General features: G+C 34.1%; 1 protein-coding gene across 2 annotated transcripts in view; it reads right to left on the bottom strand.

Moving 5' to 3' along the window:
* ATRNL1 (attractin like 1) overlaps window positions 1-23,486 on the bottom strand; it is a 779,266-nt gene that overhangs the window by 469,731 nt on the left and 286,049 nt on the right. For both annotated transcript variants that reach the window (XM_047073493.1, XM_047073492.1), the window contains 3 exons: window positions 22,442-22,536; window positions 7,264-7,342; window positions 5,042-5,199 (listed from right to left, as the gene is read on the bottom strand). In XM_047073493.1, coding sequence (XP_046929449.1) covers window positions 5,042-5,199; window positions 7,264-7,342; window positions 22,442-22,536 — 332 coding nt within the window. The remainder of the gene's footprint in view (window positions 1-5,041; window positions 5,200-7,263; window positions 7,343-22,441; window positions 22,537-23,486) is intronic.

Here is a 23,486-nt window from a genome sequence, read left to right as displayed (position 1 = left end):
AACACAACAGCAGAGCACACGCAGCACACAGCACAAACTTCCTGAAGCACCAGACCTGCAAAGCATATGACCTAATAAAGTCATTACTCTCAGAAACAAAAAGCATATGAGGCTTTCCTGACACAAAGAAGACAGAGACCTAGACAAAACGCCAAGATGGAGGAATTCATCCTAAAAGAAAGAACAAGAAAAGGTCACAGCCAGGAATCTAATTGAAATAATAGATGTAAGTAATATCCCTGATCAAGAATTTAGTTTTTATTATTTTTTTGAAATGTTTATTTTTGAGAGAGAAAGAGCACCAGTGGAGGAGGGGCAGAGGGAGGTAGAGAATCTGAAGCAGACTTTGCACTGTCAGCGCAAAGCCTGACTTGGGGTTTGAATGAACAAATCATGAGATCATGACCTAAGCTGAAGTCAAACACTCAACCAACTGAGCAATCCAGGTGCCCCCTGATCAGGAATTTAAAACAACAATCATAAGGATCCTAGTTGGACTTAAGAAAAGCATAGAAGACACCAGGCAATCCCTTACACAGAGATAAAAGACCTAACAGCTAGTCTTGCTGAAAATAAAAAATGTTGTAACCAAGAGGCAAAACCAATTGGTTCTAATGAACACAAGGGCAGAAGAAGCAGAAGAATTTATAAATATCATAGAAGGTAAAATTATAGAAAATAATGAAGCTGAAAAGAAGAGGGAAAGAAAAATATTGGATCACAAAAGTAGACATAGGAAACTCAACAAATCCATAAAGCATAATAACTTTCATATCATATGAGTCTCAGAGAAAAAGAGAAGGGGAAAGGGGGCAGAAGGTTTATTTGAGCAGTACAAAAAGACTGAGATCATACCACGCATATTTTCAGACTCCAACACTCTGAAATTTGAAGTCAACCAGAAAAAAGCCTGCTTGATATTCTCTCTCCCTCTCTCTCTGCCCCCCACCCCTTTCGCTTGTCTCTTTTTCTTTCTCTCTCTCTCTCAAAATAATAAACTTAAAAAAAGGAAATTAGACAGTTTTCACCTTAAGAAACAAGAAAAGAGGAACAATTTACTCAAAGTAAGCAAAAGAAAGGGAATAAAGAGTAGAAATTAATGAAATTAAAAAAATAGAGAAAATAAATGAAACCATCTATTCCCTTAAGAAAAAAAATCAATGAAAGTGACAACTCTCTAGCCATACTGACAAAGGGGAAAAAAATAGAGAGAAGAGAAACAAATTATGAATATCAGAAATGAGAGTGATGACATCACTAAATAACATGTGAATATTATTAATCTTTTGCCAATAAATTCTACAAATTAAATCAAATGGGAGAAATACAACTGGGAGACACAAATTGATAGAGCTCACTCCAAAAGAAATAACCAGAAAAGTTCTAAATCTATTAAAGAAATTGGATTTTTAGTTAAAACCTTCCCACAAAGAAAGGTGTATTAGTCCAAATACATTGTGTTGAATTCTACCACAAATTTAAGAAAAAATAATAATAATAACAATTACACAGATATTTCAGTAAATTACAGAGGAAGTAATATTTCCCATTCATTTTATAAGACCAGCAGTACAATGATACAAAGTCAAACAACATTACAAGAATAGAAAGCTATAGACTAATAGCCCTCATAAATATAGGTATAAAAATTCTTAACAAAATTTTAAAAAAGCAAATACAATGATGCATGACAAAATAAATGACCAAGCAGAGCTTATCACTATATAACAAGATTGATTAAACATTCAAAAGTGGATTGGATTCAAAAGTGGATTTCAATTCTATTAGCAAATATATACTAAATAAAATAATCTTACTATTTTATGTTTAATAATTACAGTTTATTATAGTCCCAAAAAACACACATACTCATATGCTTTAATATGACATATTCCTCAGAACTAATGCAATGACTTTAATCATAGAGTAGGAATTCAGCTCTACTCATTTTGACCATCACAACTGGACTCTAAATTTTATTATTTAGGGAGAGTAGAATATTTCAACTTTATTACACATTCAGGTTTGGCTCCTAGAATATATTACTAGTATGTTCTCAAATGAAAATCCAATTTAAAAAGTTAATATTGGGGCGCCTGGGTGGCGCAGTCGGTTAAGCGTCCGACTTCAGCCAGGTCACGATCTCACGGTCCGTGAGTTCGAGCCCCGCGTCGGGCTCTGGGCTGATGGCTCAGAGCCTGGAGCCTGTTTCCGATTCTGTGTCTCCCTCTCTCTCTGCCCCTCCCCCGTTCATGCTCTGTCTCTCTCTGTCCCAAAAATAAAAAGTTAATATTTAGTCATTAAATATTCATTAAAATTCTATAGTAACTATGTAATTTGCTTAAAAATGAAATAATTAGATAACCAAGAAATGAAGAACATAAAAAAAATTAAAAATGTAACAATTGTATCAGTTTTAATTACTACTTAATAAGGTTAATAGATGAGCCCTTTGGTTGCCTTTGAACATAATTTCAATTGGCCAAGGGAAATCTGATTCATATTTCTGTATAAATCTTAGAAAATAAAATGATATATCTAACATCATCAATGTCAAAATTTTTAAAAACTATATGGAAATATTTCCAGTATTTTTGGACTATAACAGTGTCGAAATAAATCACCATACAATGAAGAAATAAGTTTATCAAATAATTGTCATTACTGAGTAGTAATTTATAATACTTCTTGAATAGTTAAGTAATTTCCTTAATTTAGATGTTAAATTAGCCTTAAAAGTAAAGACAATTTTCTCATAAATATATGACTTTTAAAAATACTGTGTTCCCACAAATCACATAGAAAATAATATTAAAAAATAATAATAATCCAGGTAAGAAATGGGCAGAAGACACGAGTAGATATTTTTCCAAAGAAGACATACAGATGGCCAACACACACAAGAAAAGTTGTTCAACATCACTCATCATCAGGGATATATAAGTTAAAACCGTGATGAGATAACCTCCTCACACCTGTCAGAATGGCTAAAATTAACAACAAAGGAAACAACAAATGTTGGTTAGGATGCAGAGAAAGGGGGAACCCATTACACTGTTGGTGGGAATGCAAACTAATGCAGCCAATCTGGAGAACAACATGGAGGCTCCTCAAACAGTTAAAAATAGAACTGCCCTATGATACATCAATTCACTACTGGTATTTATCAAAAGGATACAAAAATACCGATTCAAAGGGACACATGTACTCTGATGTTTATAGCAGCATTTTCAATAATACCCAAAGCATGTAAAGAGCCCAAATGTCCATCAACTGATGAATGGATAAATAAGATGTAGTATATATGCATGTATGTACATACACACACACACACACACACACATACACACACACACACACACACACACACACACACACACAGGAATATTACTCAACCATCAAAATGAAAGAAATCTTGCTATTTGCAACAACATGGATGGAGCTAGAGTGTATTATGCTAAGCAAAGTAAGTCAGTCAGAGAAAAGATAAATACCATATTATTTCACTCATGTGGAATATAATAGATGAAAAGGTGTACATGGGTGGGGGAGAAGAAAAGAGAGAGGCAGACCATAAAACAGACTCTTAATTATACAGAACTGAGGGTTGATGGAGGGAGGTGGGTGGGCTACATGAGTGATGGGTATTAAGGAGGGCACTCGTGACGAATCACTAGATTCTACTCCTGAAGCCAGTATTATACTGTATATTAACTAACTAGAATTTGAATAAAAACTTGAAACCTAAAACTAAAACCCGTACAAACATTTTCAGTCACAGATCATAAACTGTCATTAATATAAAGGGGAAAGAATAATCTATAATTTTTTTGAGAGAAGAATATGTGTGGATGTGTGCATGTATGTGAACAGGGGAGGGACAGAAGGAGAGGGAGAGAGAGAGAATCTTAAGCAGGTTCCACGCCCAGCACAGAGCCTGACATGGGGCTCGATCTCACCACCATGAAATCATGACCTGAGCTGAAATCAGGAGTTGGACACTTAACCAACTGAGTTACCCAGGTACACCATGTAAATTTTAAAAGATTTTAAAACATAATAACCTAGCACAGAGCTTGATATGTATGAGATATTCCAAAAAATAATCTGAATTCCATCTAATCAAATAACCAGTCATAAAAGAATGAGTATATGAACAAATTCCAACATTACAACATACAGGCTTTTCTTTCATAAAAGCATAAATTAAGAGCACAAACCCTGAATATTTCAAGATAGAACTTCCTAAATGTTTTCCTAGCAATAAATCTAAAGCCTTTTGCAGCCTATCACTAAACACAATAAAAACTGAAATATACAAAGTGAAAGATAAAAAGATAGAAAGAAATATGTACATATATAGCATTAAGAAACCAATAGTGAGAGGCAGTGGATCTTAAAGAACTGTTAAGTTGCTTACCTTAAATTTTTAATGAAAGTTTAAATAATGTTCAGTATATAATAAAGCAAAAATGAGATTCTAAACACAGCAAATAATTTTAAGTAGAGTTGTAGGAAGAGAGTATCTAACCCTCAGGTGAAATACACAATTAATCAAAAAACCCAATCTAATTATTTCAAGTTTTGATGCATTTTTTAAAATATTTATTCATTTATGAGAGAGAGAGAAAAGAGCGTGAGGGGGGAGGGGCAGAGACAGAGGGAGACACAGAGTCCGAAGCAGGCTCCAGGCTCTGAGTTGTCAGCACAGAGCACCACACAGGGCTTGAACCCATGAATCCATTAGATCATGACTCGAGCTGAAGTTGGACGCTTAACCGACTGAGCCACCGAGGCGACCCTTGATACATTTGTAGAATATGATTTCACTGAAAAATTTGTACACCGATTGATTCAATATCATAAGTATGAATTATTTTTATAAACATTCAACGTACCCTTTTTTATCAAGGTTACGTACATTTTTCATGTTTTTCGAGAAATAAAAATCTTATCCATATCATTACTTTGAACAAAAGCAGCACTGTTTTTGTGAAAAAAATATTCAATGGTCATTATGTTAAATACTATTAACACTTACCTGTATTTTAATAGGCCAGGAAAAGTTGCTGACATACACATAGAATGTAATGTTAGGATTGCTTCTGAAGTTAAATTTTTCATAGGAAAAACTATCTCTGTATTCCTTTATATTAGTCTTGGACACTATAGGAGTCTCCTCCCCAGATATTGTTCCAGCTAAAATGTAAATAAAAAAAACAAACTGTAAATTTTCATATTAGGAAAAAAGGATATTTTAACTTAAAAATAGATATTTACTTAATTTTTATAACTACACTTATAAAAACAATTATCAAAATAAACTTCTTTAGTATTTAGAGTGACAAAGGAGAAATAAGATTAATCATAAATGTAATGGAAACAGTATAAAATTATTTTTTTTAATGATACCACTGATTAAGTAAGTGCTATGGACTAGGCACTGGTGAAGAAACTTTATATTCTTCTCTAATAACAATTTTACCCCCAAGGTATTCCATCTCTTTTTTCAAATTTAAACCTGAGCCTCAGAAAGATTAAAACACTTGCCTTAATTTTATAGCTACTGAATGGTAAATTTCTCTTTGGAACTCAGGTATCCATTAGCTCCAGACACTGAATTCTTTCTATTCACTACTCCACAGAGCCTCTCAAAACAAATCAGGACATATTTCACATGTCTCAATCCAATTAAAACATAGAAAAGAAATCAATTTATTTGTCTTAACCACAAATTGAACCATCACTACTTTGAATAAATTGAAACGAGGCTATAATTTAAAACATGAGATAAATGTTCAATTCGTTAAACACATATTGCATACTCAATAAATATTTACTGAAATTAACCAAATGGAACAAAGCATTTCCAACAATCTTACCAAGCCCTCTACTTTAACAAACGGTAAAAATTTTTAGAATTAGTATACTGGGCAACTGAATTAATTTCTAACTCATCACCTATTCCAAAAGCACCTGGGTTGCTGTTTTAAAAAGCAGGTTTCATGAACCCATCTCCCAATCTGATAAATCAAAATTTCGGAGATTTGGTTTTGGGAATCTGAAAGTTACAAGTAATTTCTTGCATGCTAAAATCATCATTCTAATCTAATTGTAGAGGTTTTGTATATTTTTGTTGACAGATTTTAGAACACTTCTGGAGTCAGTTTATTATGCCAAAGTAATTTTCAAATTAGTAATACAAGTTTTCATGAATTCTTAATTAATGAAGCTCACAGTCCCAAGATTTTACTATAAGGTGGACACCATTGTAGCAAAAGGTGTATATATTTGCCCAAACTTCTCATTTTTTTAACACATATAATATAGGTTCTAGAATTGCAAAGACTATCTCACTCTTGAATTCTATGTCTCCATGATTCTACATATTAAAAGAGCATAATGACCTAAGAATACATATATTTTCTTTTCTTTCTTTCTGTTTTTAGTAGGCTCCGTGCACAGTGTGGAGCCATAGTATGGGGCTAGAACTCACGACCCTGAGATCAAGAGCCCAAGAGCTGAATGCCCAACTGTCTGGACACCCAGGCACCCCAGAATCCACATGTTTTCCTTAAAGAGGATTCCAACACATTGTGCAACAGTATAGCTTTGATACAGAAAATAAAAATCAATAGACTTTCTTAGTATGTAAATACAAAAAAAAGTGAGCATACTTTTTCATAATCCAACAGACAGTTTGTATTTCATCTTGGTTCTATTTTTTAAAAGTCAAAATTTTCAAGTTCTAAAACTTATTACAGAAGACATATTAAGGAGAGGGTTTTTTTTTAACCCTTTCTCAGCACCAAAGCTGACAAAGGTGTAGGTATATTTCTAAGTTTGAAAGGAATAAAAGCCTATTAATTTATCAACATGCACAGAATTTGTCTTATATCAATATTAAGGTTAATAATTAAATTTATAGCTTTATGATAGTGAGTCAAATAATTGAAATCACAGTCCCAATCATTAAAGAAGTACTCTATCTTAATTAAAATCATAGCAATTCATAACAATGTCTTTTTAAAAAATTAAGTGGTGTATAATATTTGTTACCCATCTAATTTAATTGAATAAGGACAAAGTTAAAATAATGAAACTGTATTAATAATGCTACTTATTACTTGTACCTGAACCAGCACAATTATTATGACATATATATTTTAATTTCAATTTTTTGAATTAACAAAAAAAAGATCATGTTAGAACATCTTCCATATACAAACAAATGTAAAAGATGTGACAACAAAATTCTCTTACCTGTTGAACCAACTGACCATGTGATGTTGAGATTAAAGTTGTTTGATGCATTAATCGAAATATCCAAATTTTTGTTTGACTACCAAGAAAGAAAATATTAGGGTTACAAAAATCAAACTACACTAAATAACATTTTATGTTTTAATTATGCCCATGCTACAGTTCACAGACTGGATACGTTTTGTCAGTATTCAACCAAGTGTAGATGTCAATTACACCATTTTAATGAAAAAATATAGGTGATAAATTCAAAGGTAGTTTAAAGTTTCCATTTATCTTCTCTACTATAATCTAGCCTTCTGTCTGTAAGCCAGGGGAGCTGTGATTCGTTGTTTGTATTTTGATTCTCTTGCTTACCTGTAGTTAATATGTAAACGGTACAGGTTTTAATTAGTCCAAAGTAATTTTACATCAATGTAAGATTGTTGTTTTATTGAAAAACTTTTTCTTAGGTATTTATTGTATTACTACATGTTAGTTTTTTACAATTTTTTTGTTTATTTTCTTTTTGAAAGAGAGAGAGACAGAGTGTGAGTGGGGTAGGAGCAGAGAGAGAGGGAGACACAAAATCTGAAACAGGCTCCAGGCTCTGAGCTGTCAGCACAGAGCCTGTCATGGGGCTAGAACTCATGAACCATGAGATCATGACCTGGGCCAAGGTTGGACACTCAACCAACTGAGCCACCCCAGGCATCCCTTATACACAGCTTTTGTAGTGAAAAAAACAAAAAACAAAAAAAACATAAATTACATAAACTAGAACTCTCAGGTAAAAATGGATTAAATTAAATCTGTTGTCAAAATGTAGGAAATGAATCAATAATTAAGGCATTTGTTTATTATTATATTTTATTTAGGATAAGTAGGAAGCCCTGACCACATATTAATTTCACTAACTGTTCCAAGTTGAGTATATCTTAACTATGAGTTATATTTATAAAATTACGTATAATGATATTACAAGCATTCTTAGAGGCAACTCTCATTCTTAGCTTAGCATCCTACAGTTTCAAAGAAAATGTGTCCGAGCTATTGGCTTCAACTAGACAAGACAGTAGATATAAAACAGAAAGCTGTGACATTTGGAACCAGTTGATATTTTCAGGAAACTGAAAAAGGAGAGGATGGTCAAGAGAGAAGCAAACTAAAATTATGCCTAATCTGGACCTACACATGTGATACTATGGATTATATTGTGGAAAAATGGTATTCACATTCCAGATGTTCCAAGTGTAATAAAATTTCTCATGTCTTCAAAGACGTACGTAAGTTTGTAATCACTATTAAACATTCAAGAGGCCAATGGTAAAAAATGAAATTCTGATGCACACTACAACATAGCTGAACCTTGGAAACATTAGGCTAAGTGAAATAAGCCAGACACAAAAGGACAGATATTGTATGGTTGTACATGTGAGGTACTTAGAATATACAAATTCAGAGACAGAAAGTAGAATAAAGGGGCTGTGGCGAAGGGAAGAAATGAGGAATTATTGCTTAATGGAGACAGAAATTCTGTTTGGAATGATAAAAAAAAATTGGTGATAGATAGTGGTGATGAGTTGCACAACACTGTAATTGTACTTAATGCCACCGAATGGTATACCTAAAAATGATTAAAATTATAAATTTTATTTTATGTATATTTTACAATGAAAAAGAAGTCAATGGTGATTACGGTGCATTTATAAAATCTTTCTTATTACAGTGAACAATGGGGTTTCTGACATTTCTAATGTCTTGGTTAAAAAAAACACAATATAAGTAAAAAGAAGGTTATACTTAAAACATCATACTTTAAAATTCTTATTTAAAAGTCAAAACGTTAAATGTATTCCAAAGAATATAGACACTTCTTAAAATCTAAAGAATAAGGCATAACATTAAATGAACTGTTCTACTTTTTGAGAAGAGACCCTACTTTACTGTGAAAGAAAAATTTAAGAAATTGTATTATTTGTTGGCAAGTCCAATAAAATACTTTAGAGAAGCTAGCAAATGGCAAGATATATTTTGAGGTTTCACCTATTTAAAAAAACTATTAAAATATATGATATGGACTTAAAAGACAGATTAAGATATAATTAAAAAACAGCAAAAGAAAGTGACATTAGTAAGATGGTGAAATAGGAAGTCACAGCCCTTATCCTCCATTAAAACACTGATTTAACAATGTTGTATGGGCCAAAATAACTTTATGAAAGAATCAAAATCTAGTTAAAAAGTTCCAGTACCAAAGATTAATATAAAATGAAGAGCCACATTATAATCAGTAAGAAGAACAATTTCACTTTACTCATTTCAGCCTCTGCCCCAAGGCAGCACTCAGCATTACAGAGAACACCTTGGCTTTGACTTCTCCCACAGGGAAGAGAGAGAATGTAGCATATATCCAACATCCCTGGCCTTTCATTGCACTGCCTAAAGGATCTGTTTCTGATTTACCTCACCCAGAGCACTAAGAGAACAAGCATAGTTTGGACATCTGACAGTAGCTAAAAATAAAGAAAGCAAGTGGGTGGCTTACTGCTGCTGGCATGGCTCCGCAAGATTAGGAGAAGGTGCGCAACCTTGAGACTTCTCCTCCAGGAAGGAAGAGAATGGAATGTGCATCCAACACCATGAATTTTCTGTGTACCGCCCAAGGGGAAAAAGGCAGCTCACTACAGCCAGAATTGCTCTGTGAAACTGAGAGAAGGTGTGTAACCCTAAGACTACTCCCCTTTGAAGAAAAGGAAAAGTTGTGGAACATGATTAATCACAGAAAAGGTTTCTGATGCTCCCAGTATCTTCTAGCTGGGCTAATTGATGGTCTTTCCCTTTGAAGCCAGTCAATAAAGACTGGGAAAAGTAGTTGTTTCTTCAAAAGCACAGACACCAGTGCAAAGCTACAAGGGAAATTAAGTATGGGAGAAATATGACATAACCAAAGGAACAAAATAAATCTCCAGTAACTGACCCTAAAGAAATGGAGATCTGGAATTGTCTGCCAAATGATTCAAAATAATTGTATTAAAGAAGTAATAAGGAAGGAATAAGAGACCACAGAAAGACAATTAAATGAAACCAAGGAAACAATATATGAACAAAATGTCAATGCAACAGACAGGGACAGAACTATAAAAAGGAACCACAGAAATTCTGGAGCAGAAGAATACAATAAATTAACTGAAAAATTCAATATATAGTTTTAATGACAAACTTGACCAAGTAGAAGAAAGAATCCATGAACTCAAATCATCTGAAGTTAACTAGCCAAAGGAACAAAAAGCAAAGAGAAAGAAAAAGAGTGAAGAAAGCCTAATGGACTTATGGAATACAATCAAGGAAAAAAAATTATATATATATATATATATATATATATATATATATACACACACACATACACACACACACATATATATTACATATATAATATAACTAATATATATTACATATATATATAATATAGATCTTAGAGAAGAGAAAGAAAGGGGCAGAAATTTATTTATTTAAAGCAATAATGGCCTAAAATGTCCCAAATCTAAGAAGTACAAACATCTAGATTCATCAAGCTGAAGAAAACAAAAGGAAGATGAACATAAAGAAATCAAATAAAATTGTTAAAAGTCAAAGACAGGATTTTGAAAGCAAGAAAGAGTAAAGTTACTTATATACAAAGAAGCCCTATTAAAAGTTTTGAAAGAAAAAATGTACCAAAGAGGAATACTATTCCTGGTAACACTGTCCTTAAAAAAACTTGAGACATGAAGACTTTCCTAGACAAACAGAAATTGAGGGAGCTCATCATAACTAGATCTGATTTATAAAAAAAATGTTAATTGTTATAAGATCAATAACAGAGTGGAGAGAGGGGATAGACAGGTTAAGAGTATAGAGTTTTGGCATGTGGTTGAAGTTAAGGTTCATCAGCTTAAAACACTGTTTTTATTTACTTATTTGTTTTTTAGGTTTTATTTTTTCATATTTGAGAGAGGGAGAAAGAGAGAGACAGAGACAGAGTATGAGTGGGGGAGGAGCAGAGAGAAAGACACACAGAATCTGAAGCAGGCTCCAGGATCTGAGCTGTCAGCACAGAGCTCAACATGGGGCTTGAACTTATGAGCAGCGAGATCATGACCTGAGCTGAAGTTGGATGTCTATCCGACTGAGCCGCCCAGCCGCCCTAAAACAGTTATAACTATATGTAAAATTCATGATAACTACAAAGAAAATGCATACATAAGATGCACAAAAGAAAAGGAGCAAGAAATCAAAGCATACAAAGCATATCACTACAAAAAAAAATCAATAAAAAACAAAGCCTTCAAGAGTGAAAAAAGGAACAACAACAACAACACACACATACACACACACACTAACTAAAAGACAGACAACAATTAACAAAATGGAAATAGTAAGTCCTCTCCTATCAATAATTACTTTAAACATAAATCTATTAAACTCCCCAATCAAAAGATATAAAGTAGACAGGTGGATTAAAAAAAACAATACCCAACACAATGCTGTCTAAAAGAGACTCATTTCAGATTTATAGACACTTACAGACTAAAAGTGAGGGGATGGGAAAGGATATTCCATGCAAATAAGAAACAAAAGAGGGAAGAGGTAGCTATACTTATATAAGACAAAACAGACTATAAGTAAAAAACTTTAACAAGAGACAAACAAGGACACTGTATAATGATAAATGGGTCAATTCATCAGGAAGGTATAACTATAATAAATTATACACACACACACACACACACACACACACACACACACACACACACACGTACCCACTATGATAGCAGCTAAATATAGAAACGAACATAGATACAACTTAAGGGGACAACAGATGGAACAAAATAATAGTAAGAGGCTCCAATAACATCCTTTCAACAGTGGATAGAAAGAGAAAATCAGTAAGGAGAAAGTGGAGTCAAACAACACTCAGAACATGTACTTAACAGAGACAGAAATATAATTCCACAAAGAGCAGCAGAATACATATTCTGTTCATGTATACATGGGATAGTCTCCAAAATATATCACGTTAGGTCACAAAAAAACTCTTAACAAATCTAAGATGACTGAAAATGTATCAATTATCTTTTCTGACCACAAGGGAATTAAACTAGGAATCAACAGCAGGAGAAAAATTGGTAGTTCAAAAACATGTAGAAATTAAATAAAACATTTCTGAACTAATGGATCAAAAAAATAAATCAAAATGTAGTGTGTGTGTGTGTATATACATATATACAAATGTGTGTGTATATATACACACACACATATGTGTGTGTGTGTGTGTATGTAAACATTATATATATATAATGGGGTATTACATGGCAATCAAAAAGAACTAAACCTTGCCATTTGCAAGTACGTGGATAGAACTAGAGGTTACTATGCAAAGCGAAATCAGAGAAAGACACATATCATATGATTTCACTCATATGTGTAATTTAAGATACAAAACAGGTGAACATAAGGGAAGGGAAGCAAAAGTAATATAAAAACAGGTAGGGGACAAAACATAAGAAATTCATTTAAATATAGAGAACTGAGGGTTGCTGGAGGGGTTGTGGGTGGGGGGAGATGGGCTTAAATGGGTAAGGGGCATTAAGCAAGACACTTGTTGGGATGAACACTGGATATTATACATAGGGGATGAATCATTGGAATCTACTCCCTATATGCTAACTACCTGGATGTAAATTAAAAAATGAAAAATAAAAATAAAAATAAAAACAATTAAAAAAATAAATTTATATAGAATCATAAAAGACCCCCAAAGCTAAAACAGTCCTGAGAAAGAAGAACAAAACTGTAAGCATTAAGTATCCTGATTTCAAAATATATTAGAAAGCTATGGTAATTAAAAATAGGGTACTGGCATAAAAACAGACATATGGTCCAACATAATAAATAGAAAGCCCAGAAATATACCCACACATACATGGTAAAGTAATCATCAACGAGGATGCCAAAAATATACAATGAGGAAAAGGACAGTCTCTTCAACAAATGGTGTTGGGAAAACTGGATATCCCCATAGAGAGAATGAAATTGTATCCTAACTATCTTAGTGCACTAGGGCTGTGATAACAAAAATACCACAGACTAGCACATGGGCAGTGACTACAAACAGAAGAATTATATTTCTCACACAAGTGGAGGTTGGGAATCCCAAGATAAAGGTGCTGGAAAAGTTGGTGTCTGTTGAGGCCAACTTCATAGTACATAGACAATCCTCTTCTCACTGTGCCCTCACATGGCAAAAGGAGGTGAGGGAACTCTTTAGGGCCTCTTTTGTGAGGGTACCAATCCCATTTATGAGGGCTCCACCCTCATGACCTAGTTACCTCCCACATGTCTCATTTCTAAATAGCATTACATTGAGCATTAGGATTTAACACATGATTTGGGGGCTGGAGGGGGGGGGGGGGGACACAAACATTCAGTCTAGAGCACTTATCTTACACCATATACAGAAAACAACTCAAAGTAGATTAAAGAGACTACGTAGGAAAATGATGTCAGATAGGAGGACCCTAGGCTTGTTTCTTCCCATGAACACAACTAGATAACTATCAAATCATCATAAATACCCCAGAAATCAACCTGAAGACTGACATAACAAACGTCCCAACTAAAGGGAGAGAAGAGGTCACATCAAAGAAAGTAGGAAGTGTGGAGACGTGGTTTAGGGGAGAAAGGGATAGCAGGTGCTATAGAGGGGAGGAAGCTGTGGTCATGGAGAAGAGTGAGAGAGAGAGAGGAGCATGCAGGAGAACACACAAGGAGAACATTTCTACAAAGCTATTGCCTTGGAAAATGAGAGAGGCTGAATTACATGAGTTCTTGCAACTACTGGGGCTTAAAGTCTAGAGTTTTAAAGGTCACTGGGCTTGGTGGGGATGGGCCCAAAGGCCACTGGGCTGCTCCTTGAGAGAAAGCAGGCAAACAATCCAGGGAAAGTCAGCATAGAAACAGTGATCTGAAGAACACCTGGGGAATACAGCAGTAGGATTATTCTGTCTTCATGGATCTCATCTCTAACAGGCAGTGTTTATGGAGACACTTCTCCAGGAACAAAGGAACTGGCCATTTCCCTTCATTGCCCCTCAGTAGAATCACAGAGCAACCTGAGGGAAGCACCCACACTGGCTGTCTAACTTGCTTATACCAAGTCCCACACCCCTGCACTCTGACAGGACTGACCTTCTCAGTCAAGCTTGTCTCAGTCCCAGTGAAGCAGGCCCCTTCTCAAAGACCAGCACAAACCCCCTACCCACATCATGTCTCCCGATTAGAGTTCTGCAGGGCCTTAGTTCTGGTGGAGGTGGTGTCAGGTCTCATTTCACCTAGCTAAAACTTGCCACATTCAGACCAGGGACCAAATACTTTCCACAGCAGGCAACAAGAGCCTCTACAAAAATGACTGGCCTAAAGGATATAACAGCCAAAACACAATAGCAGAGCACATTCAGCACACATCAGGAAAACTTCCTGAAGTCTCACACTCTGGACACTAAATTACCTGTTATTCATAAGCCATTACTTTAAGGAGGAAGAGACCTGTCTTTTCTAACACAGAGAAGAAGGCAGAGACTTATACAAAATGCCAAGATGGAGGAATTCATCGCAAATGAAAAAACAAGATAAGGTCATGGGCAGAGATCTAAGTGAAACAGGTATAAGTAACATGCTTGATGGAAACTTTAAAGCAATAATCATAAGGACACTCACTGGGCTTGAGAAAAGTATAGAAGACATTAGTGAGACCCTTACCACAGAGATAAAAGAGTTAAAAAAGAATCAATCTGAGATGGAGAGATTGGTAACAGGCTTGATGCAATGAATATCAGATTGGAAGAAACAGAAGAATGACTAGTGACCTAGAAGACAAAATATTAGAAAATGAAGCTGAACAAAAGAAAGAAGTACGCAACATGAAAGTAGACTTAAGGAACTCAGTGACTCTATCAAACATATTAACATTAGTGTTACATAAGTTCCAAAACAAGAAGAGAGAGAAAAGGGGGGCAGAAAAGTTACCTGACGAAATAATTGCTCAAACTTCCCTAATCTGAGGAAGGAAACAGACATCCAGATCCAGAAAGCACAGAGAACTTCCATAAAAATCAACAAAAGCAGGATATACAAGACATACAAGACATACTGTAATTAATTTTACAAAATATAGTGATAAATAAAAATCTTAACAGCAGCAAGACAAAATACATCCTTAACTTAGAAGGGAAGATCCATAAGGCTGGCTGGAAATTTCTCAACAGAAACTTGGCAAGACAGAAGGGAGTGGCATGATATGTTCAAAGTGCTGAATGGGAGAAATCTACAGGCAAGAATTCTCTAGGTCGTAAGGCTTTCACTTAAAATAGAAGAAAAGATAAGGAGTTTCCAAGATGAAAACTAAAGGAGTTAGTAACCACTAAACAAGCCCTGCAAGAAATATTAAAGGGGCCTCTATGAATGGAAAGGAAAGACCAAGAGTGACAAAGACAAGAAAGAGTTAGAGAAAATCTCCAGAAACAACAAAAAAAGTAATAAAATGGCAATAAATACATTTCTGTCAATAATCATTTTTAATGTAAATGGATAAATGCTCCCATCAAAAGATACAACACAGGGCATCAGAATGAATAAAAAAAATAATATCCATCAATATGCTGCCTAGAGGGGACTAATTTTAGACCTAAAGACACCTGCAGATTTATTTATTTTTTTTTAACGTTTATTTATTTTTGAGACAGAGAGAGACAAAGCATGAACGGGGGAGGGTCAGAGACAGGGAGACACAGAATCTGAAACAGGCTCCAGGCTCTGAGCTGTCAGCACAGAGCCTGACGCGGGGCTCGAACTCACGGGCCGTGAGATCATGACCTGAGCCGAAGTCGGCCGCTCAACCGACTGAGCCACCCAGGCGCCCCAAGACACCTGCAGATTTAAAGTGAGGGGTTGGAGAAACATTTATCACGGAAGAAGGTGTCAAAGGAAAGGCAGAGTAGCAATACTTATATTGCACAAACTAGACATTACAACAAAGACTGTAACGAGAGACAATGAAGGACACCATACAACCATAAAGAGGAGAATCCAACAAGAAAATATAACAACTTTAAATATTTATGCACCCAACATGAAAGCACCCAAATATTTAAAAAAAACTATTAATAACAAATATAAAGGAAATAACATATAATAATACAATAATATTATGGGACTTTAACACCCCACTTATACCAATGGACAAATCATCTAAACAGAAAATCAACAAGGAAAAAATGGCTCCGAATGACACACAAAACAGAACATTCCATCATAAAACAACAAAGCATACATTCTTTTCAAGTGCACATGGAACATTCTCCAGAATAGATCACATACTAGGTCACAAAACAGGCCTCAACAAATATAAAAAGACTGAAATCATACCATGTATCTTTCCTGAACATAATGCTATGAAGCTAGAAGTCAACCCCAAGAAAAAAATTGAAAAAAGCATAAATACATGGAGATTAAACAACATGCTACCAAACAATGAATGGGTCAAAGAAGAAATCAAAGGAGAAATTTTAAAATACATGGAAACAAATGAAAATGAAAACAGAATGGTCTAAAACCTTTGGAATGCAGCAAAAGTGGTCCTAAGAGGTAAGTTTATAGCAATACAGGCCTACCTCAAGGAGAAAGTAAAATCTCAAATAAAAAACCTAACCTCATACCTAAAGGAGGCAGAAAAGGCACAAATGAAGGTGAAGCAGCAGCAGAAGGGAAATAATAAAGATTAGAGCAGAAATAAATGATATAGAAACTAAAAACCAATAGAACATATCCATGAAACTAGGAGCTGGTTCTTTGAAAGAATTAATAAAATTGGTAAATCCCTAGTGAGATATATCAAAAAGAAAAGAGAAAAAAAAAACAAATAAATAAATCACAAATGAGAGAAAAGAAATAACAACCAACACCACAGAAATTCAAACAATTATAAGATAATAATATGAAAAACAAATTGGACAAACTAAGAAACTGATAAAATCCAGAAACATATAAACTATCAAAACTCAAACAGAAAGGAATAGAAAATGTGAAGAGACCAACAATCAGCAAAGAAACTAAGTCAGTAATCAAATACCTCCCATCAAATAAAAGTCCAAGAACAGATGGTGAAGTCTACTAAACACTTAAAAGAGTTAATACCTACTCTTCAAAAAATATTCCAAAAAATAGAAAAGGAGGAAAACCTTCCAAATTCATTTTATGAGGCCAGCATTACCCTGATACCAAAACCAGATAAAGACAAAAGAGAGAACAGGCCAATATCTCTAATGAACATAGATGTAAAAAATCTCAATAAAATACTAGAAAACTGAATCCAACAATACATTCAAACAATCATTCACCATGATAACATGGGATTTACTCCTGGGTTTCAAGGGTAGTTGAATATTTGCAAATCAATCAATGTGATACAATACATTAATAAAGCAAAGGATAAAAATCATATGATTATTTCAATAAATGCAGAAAAAAACATTTGACAAAGTACAATATCCATTCATTATAAAAAGCCCTCAAAAAGTATGTTTAAATGGAATATACCTCAACATAATAAAGGCTACATATGAAAAATCCACAGCTAATATCCTCCTCAATGGAGAAAAACTGAGGCCTTTTCCTCTACAGTCAGGAGCAAGACATAGGTACATCTCACCACTCTTTTTTAACAAAGAACTCGAAGTCCTAGCCACAGCAATCAGACAACAAAGAAATAAAAGTCACCCAAATCAGCAAGGAAGAAGTAAAATTCACAACTTGCAGATGACATGATACTGTACAGAGAAAGCCTGTAAGATTCCACCAAAAAAATTGCTAGAACTGATAAATAAATTCAGTAAAGTTGCAGGATACAAAATCAATATACAGAAATCTGTTGTATTTCTATACATCAATAAGGAAGCGAGCAGAAAGAGAAATCCAGGAATTGATCCCATTTACAAATGCACCAAAACCATAAAATACCTAGGAATAAACCTAAGCAAAGAAGTAAAAGGTTTGTACTCCAAAAACTATAGAACACTTATGAAAGAAATTAAAGATGACACAAAGAAATGGAGAAACGCTCCATGCTGATGGATTAGAAGAACAATTGTTGTTGAAACGTCTATACTACCCAAACCAGTATACACATTTAATGCAATCCTTATCAAAATGCCACCAGCGAGGGGCGCCTGGGTGGCGCAGTCGGTTAAGCGTCCGACTTCAGCCAGGTCACGATCTCGCGGTCTGTGAGTTCGAGCCCCGCGTCGGGCTCTGGGCTGATGGCTCGGAGCCTGGAGCCTGTTTCCGATTCTGTGTCTCCCTCTCTCTCTGCCCCTCCCCCGTTCATGCTCTGTCTCTCTCTGTCCCAAAAATAAATAAACGTTGAAAAAAAAAAAATGCCACCAGCGTTTTTCACAGAACTAGAACAAACAATCCTAAAATGTGTATGGAACCACAAAGACCCCTAAAAATTTTGAAAAGCAAAGCAAAGCTGGAGGCATCACAATTCCACACTTCAAGTTATATTACAAAGCTGTAATCATCAAGACAGTATGGTACTGGCACAAAAACAGAAACACAGATAAATGAAACAAAATAGAAAACTCAGAAATGAACTCACATTTATATGGTCAACTATTCTTCGACAAAGCAGGAAAGATTATCCAATGGAAAAAAATCTCTTCAGCAAATGGTGAAGGGAAAACTGGATAGGATAGTCACATGCAGAAGAACGAAATTGGACCACTTTTCTACACCATATACAAAAATAAGTTCAAAATGGATAAAGGACCTAAATCTGAGACAGGGAACTATCACAATCCTAGAGGAGAGCACAGGAAGTATTCTCTTTGACATCAGCACTAGCAACTTTTACTAGATATGTCTCCTTACGAAAGGGAAACAAAAGCAAAAATAAACTATTGGGACTTCATCAAGATAAAAAGCTTCTGCACAGCAAAGGAAAGAATCAACAAAACTAAAAGGCAACCTACTGCAATGGGAGAAGATATTTGGAAATGACACATCTGATAAAGGATTAGAATCCAAAACTTATAAAGAACTTATCAGAGTCAACACTCCAAAATTAATAATCCAGTTAAAAAACAGGCAGAAGAAATGAATAGACATTTTTCCAAAGAAGACATAGATGACCAACAGACACCCGAAAAAATGCTCAGCATCATTCACCATCAGGGAAATACATGTCAAAACTATGATGAGATACCTCCTCACACCTGTCAGAATGGCTAAAATTAACAACACAGGAAAGAACAGATGTTTGTGAGGCTCCAGAGAAAGGGGAACTCTTACAATCTTGGTAGGAATTCAAACTGATACAGCCACTCTGGAAAACAGGATGGAGGTTTCTCAAAAAGTTAAAAATAGAACTACCTTATGATCAAGCAATTGCACTACTAGGTATTTACCAAAAGGATACAAAAATTCTGATTCAAAGGGATACATGAACCCTGATGTTTATAGCAGCATTATCAATAATAGCCAAAGTATGGAAAGAGCCTAGATGTCCACTGACTGATGAAGGGATAAGGTAGATGTGGTATACCTATACAATGAAATATCACTCAGTCATCAAAAAGAATGAAATCTTGCCATTTGCAACAACATGAATGGAGCTATAGTGTATTATGCAAAATAAAATAACTCAGAGAAAGACAAACACCATATGATTTCACTCATGTGGAATTTGAAAACAAAACAGATAAACATGGGAGGGAGAAGAGAGAGAGGCAAACCAGAAAACAGACTCTTAATTATGGAGAACAATCTGAGGGTTACTGTAGGGGAGGTGGGTAGGGGGATGGCTTAAATGGTGGTGGGTATTAAAGAGGGCACTCATTGTCATGAGCACTGGGCGTTGTATTTAAGTGATGAATTGCTAAATTCAAGTCTGAAACTAACATTACACTGTATGTTAACTAATTGGAATTTAAATAAAAATGAAAATGGACACAGGAACTGAATAGACTTTTAAAAAAATTTTTTGGGTATAGCTGACAAACAATGTTACATTAGTGTCTGTGTATAAACGTGCATATACTGTTTCAACATCTCTATGCTAACCACAAGTGCGGCTACCATCTGTCACCATACAACATTATTACAATGTCATTGACTGTATTCCCCCTGTTGTACCTTTTATTCCTGTGACTTATTCTAATGAAGACATACTGATGACCACAGAAGGCTGCCCAACATCACTATTCATCACAGAAATGCTAATCAAAACCATAATGAGATATCATCTCATACTGGTTCAAATGACTATTACCAAGAAGACAAGAAATAACAAGTGTTGCAAGGTTGTGGCAAAAAGGAGACTCTTATGCACTGTTGGTGGAAATGTAAATTAGTGCAGACACTATGGAAAAGAATATGGAAGTTCCTGAAAAAATTAAAAATAAAACTACCATATGATCCATCAATTCCACTTTTGAGTATTTATCTAAAAAGAAAACAAAAATTTATCTAAAGGAAATTAAAAAAAAAAGAAAAACAAAAAAAAGTAACCCATCTTCATTGCAGTATGATTTATAATACCCAACTTATGGAATGTATATAAGTGTCCATCAATGCATGAATGGACAAAAAAGTTGTGGTATAAATACACAAGGGAATAGTAGTTTGCGATAAAAAATATTTTGCTATTTGCATCATGAATGGACCTGGAGAGTATTATGCTAGATGAAATAAGTCAGAGGAAGACAAATACCATAAGATCTCATTTATATGTGTGATCTAAACAAAACAAAACCAAACCCTGATCTTAGAGATACAGAGAAGAGACTGGTGATTGCCTGAGGTGGGGTGGAAGGGTGGGTGGGGGAATAAGGAATTACTATTCAACAGATGAAAGTTTCAGTTATGCAAGAAGAATAAGTTCTACTTCTGTACAACATAGCATCTATAGTTTACATCACTGTATGTGAACTCTTAAAAACTTTTAGGAGAGTAGATCTGATGTTAATGTTCTAACCACATTAAATAAAAAAGAATGATTCAAATATTTCACCAGCATCTTCACTTTTCTAACATCTTCATTTGAAAGAGTTATTTTCAGTTTCAAAAGAACAAGAACTCCACCAAAATAAACCAAATGGCTGATATTCCCATTCCTTTGACTTTTTAACTATATTAGGTCTCAGATGGATGGGAATGCATGTGTTACTTTCAAACAAACTTAGAGCCTTTTCCTGTGATTACTGATGATTATTCTTTCATAAAGTTAAACTTCATCAAGTTTTAAAATTATAACACTGATGCAGTAAATTGATTGAAAAAACAAGTACTCCATTATGCTAAGTGAGTTAAGTCCAACAGAGAAAGACAAATACTTGTAAGGATACCATTTACATGTGTAATCTAGAAAAGCCAAACTCATAAAACCCCTTGGGGCTGGGGCTTGGGGAAATTGGGCAGATGTTGTTTAAGGATAAAAATTTATAACCAGTAGATGAGTAAGTCCTGGAGATCAAATGCACTGCATAGTTATTACGGACAATATAATATACTTCAAAGTTACTAAAATTAAATTTGAATTAGTCCCACCACAAAAAAGAAATGATAATTATGTAACATAATAGAGGTGTTAGCTAATGCTATTATGGTAATATTGCAATATATAAATGTATCAAAGCAACATATTATACACTTTAAACTTATACAATGTAGTATGTCAATTGCATCTCAATAAAAATGATAACAATGAAGCCAGTATTCATCTAACTTAGATAAACCAGTAGATTTATAAGAAAAGGAACATATTTAATATAACATGTTTTTAATGTCTGGGCTTTATTTTCAAATAAGGCTACCCTGAGTTTGAGAGCATAATTACATACACAAACACTGCTATAAGACTGAAAAAATAAGAAAAATGTATAATTTAAATTGTAGGACTTTGCAGAATCTGAAATATTAAACTCCCTAGATTACAAGGATACGTAAGTTTTATGAAAAAGAAAAAATTAACAGGATAAGTCTTTCTTCAAAAGCCCTGTAGTAAGATAATTCTGAGAAGCAGTTAAAATTACAATAAAAATGACAAAAATGTATAGCCCTAGATAGTAATATAATAATTATAAAAGTTAAATTATTTTCTCACCTGTTCTGGGTTCGCTATGAAGTTTATGGCAGTATGGTGGCGATCATCTTCCTGTAATAAGCTGAAGGTAAACTGATAGTCAATCAAAAGGCTGTCTGTGGGGAAAAAAATACAATCCTGATATGCACTTTTACAAACGACTTGATAAACAAAAGTTAGGTGAAAACATATTGCATATCAGTATTAAAAATTATTCTCATTAATTATTAGTGGCCCACTCAAGATTGACAAAATATACTTATTTGTCATCGAGCAACAAAAAGCAAAATACAGATATGGAAGAAGTCCTAATTCTTTAAAAATTATATGTATTACTTCTGTTGTCATTACAAAAGTTCTACAAACACAACAGACATTCTGGAAACTACACAAAAGTAAAAAATAAACTGAAAGTCAACCATAACCTTACAACTAGAGAAAAATATAGGCAACATTTTGGTGCATTTTATTCCATTTAAAATTTTATAGATAGAAAAACAGACAGGAAGACATTTTGGTACCCTACTTTCAGAAAGTCAAAATTTTTTGAAAACATGAACTTTAAATGATAAATAATATTTCATCACATACTAAAATGCATTTATTTGTTCCTTTATTATTATGGTAATTTTTATCTTTAGCATTTTTTAAATGTCCCTATGATAAACATCATTCTACAGAACTGACTCATTAACAATTGACAAAAAGAAATCGGAGTAAACAATTATTAATTTTGTTCATATATAATGTTGAAACCAAGGTGAAACATTTGAATGTTATAATATATATCATGAGTAGCTTCATAGGCTATATAGCAGTAAAGAATTACTCATTAATGTTAAACTGCCACCTTTACAAAAACATTTCAAATTATTTTACAGATGACTTCTATGTTCTGGATATATATCTTTCACGTTATGCCCTCAGCCATTACACACTATTAAAATAAAAAGTAAAGACAGGTATAATATCGCTGAAATTATTGTTAAAATTATCAAGGCATCATTCTTCATGTTGTTTACTATATACTTTATAAGGTCCACCTCATGTATTTCCTGTACAATTT

The sequence above is a fragment of the Lynx rufus genome, unplaced genomic scaffold, assembly GCF_022079265.1.
Source record: "Lynx rufus isolate CCGP_SWC_20201006 ecotype Redwood Valley unplaced genomic scaffold, mLynRuf1.p SCAF_11, whole genome shotgun sequence".
Taxonomy (NCBI): Eukaryota; Metazoa; Chordata; class Mammalia; order Carnivora; family Felidae; genus Lynx; species Lynx rufus.
This window is presented reverse-complemented; position numbering and strand designations above follow the sequence as displayed.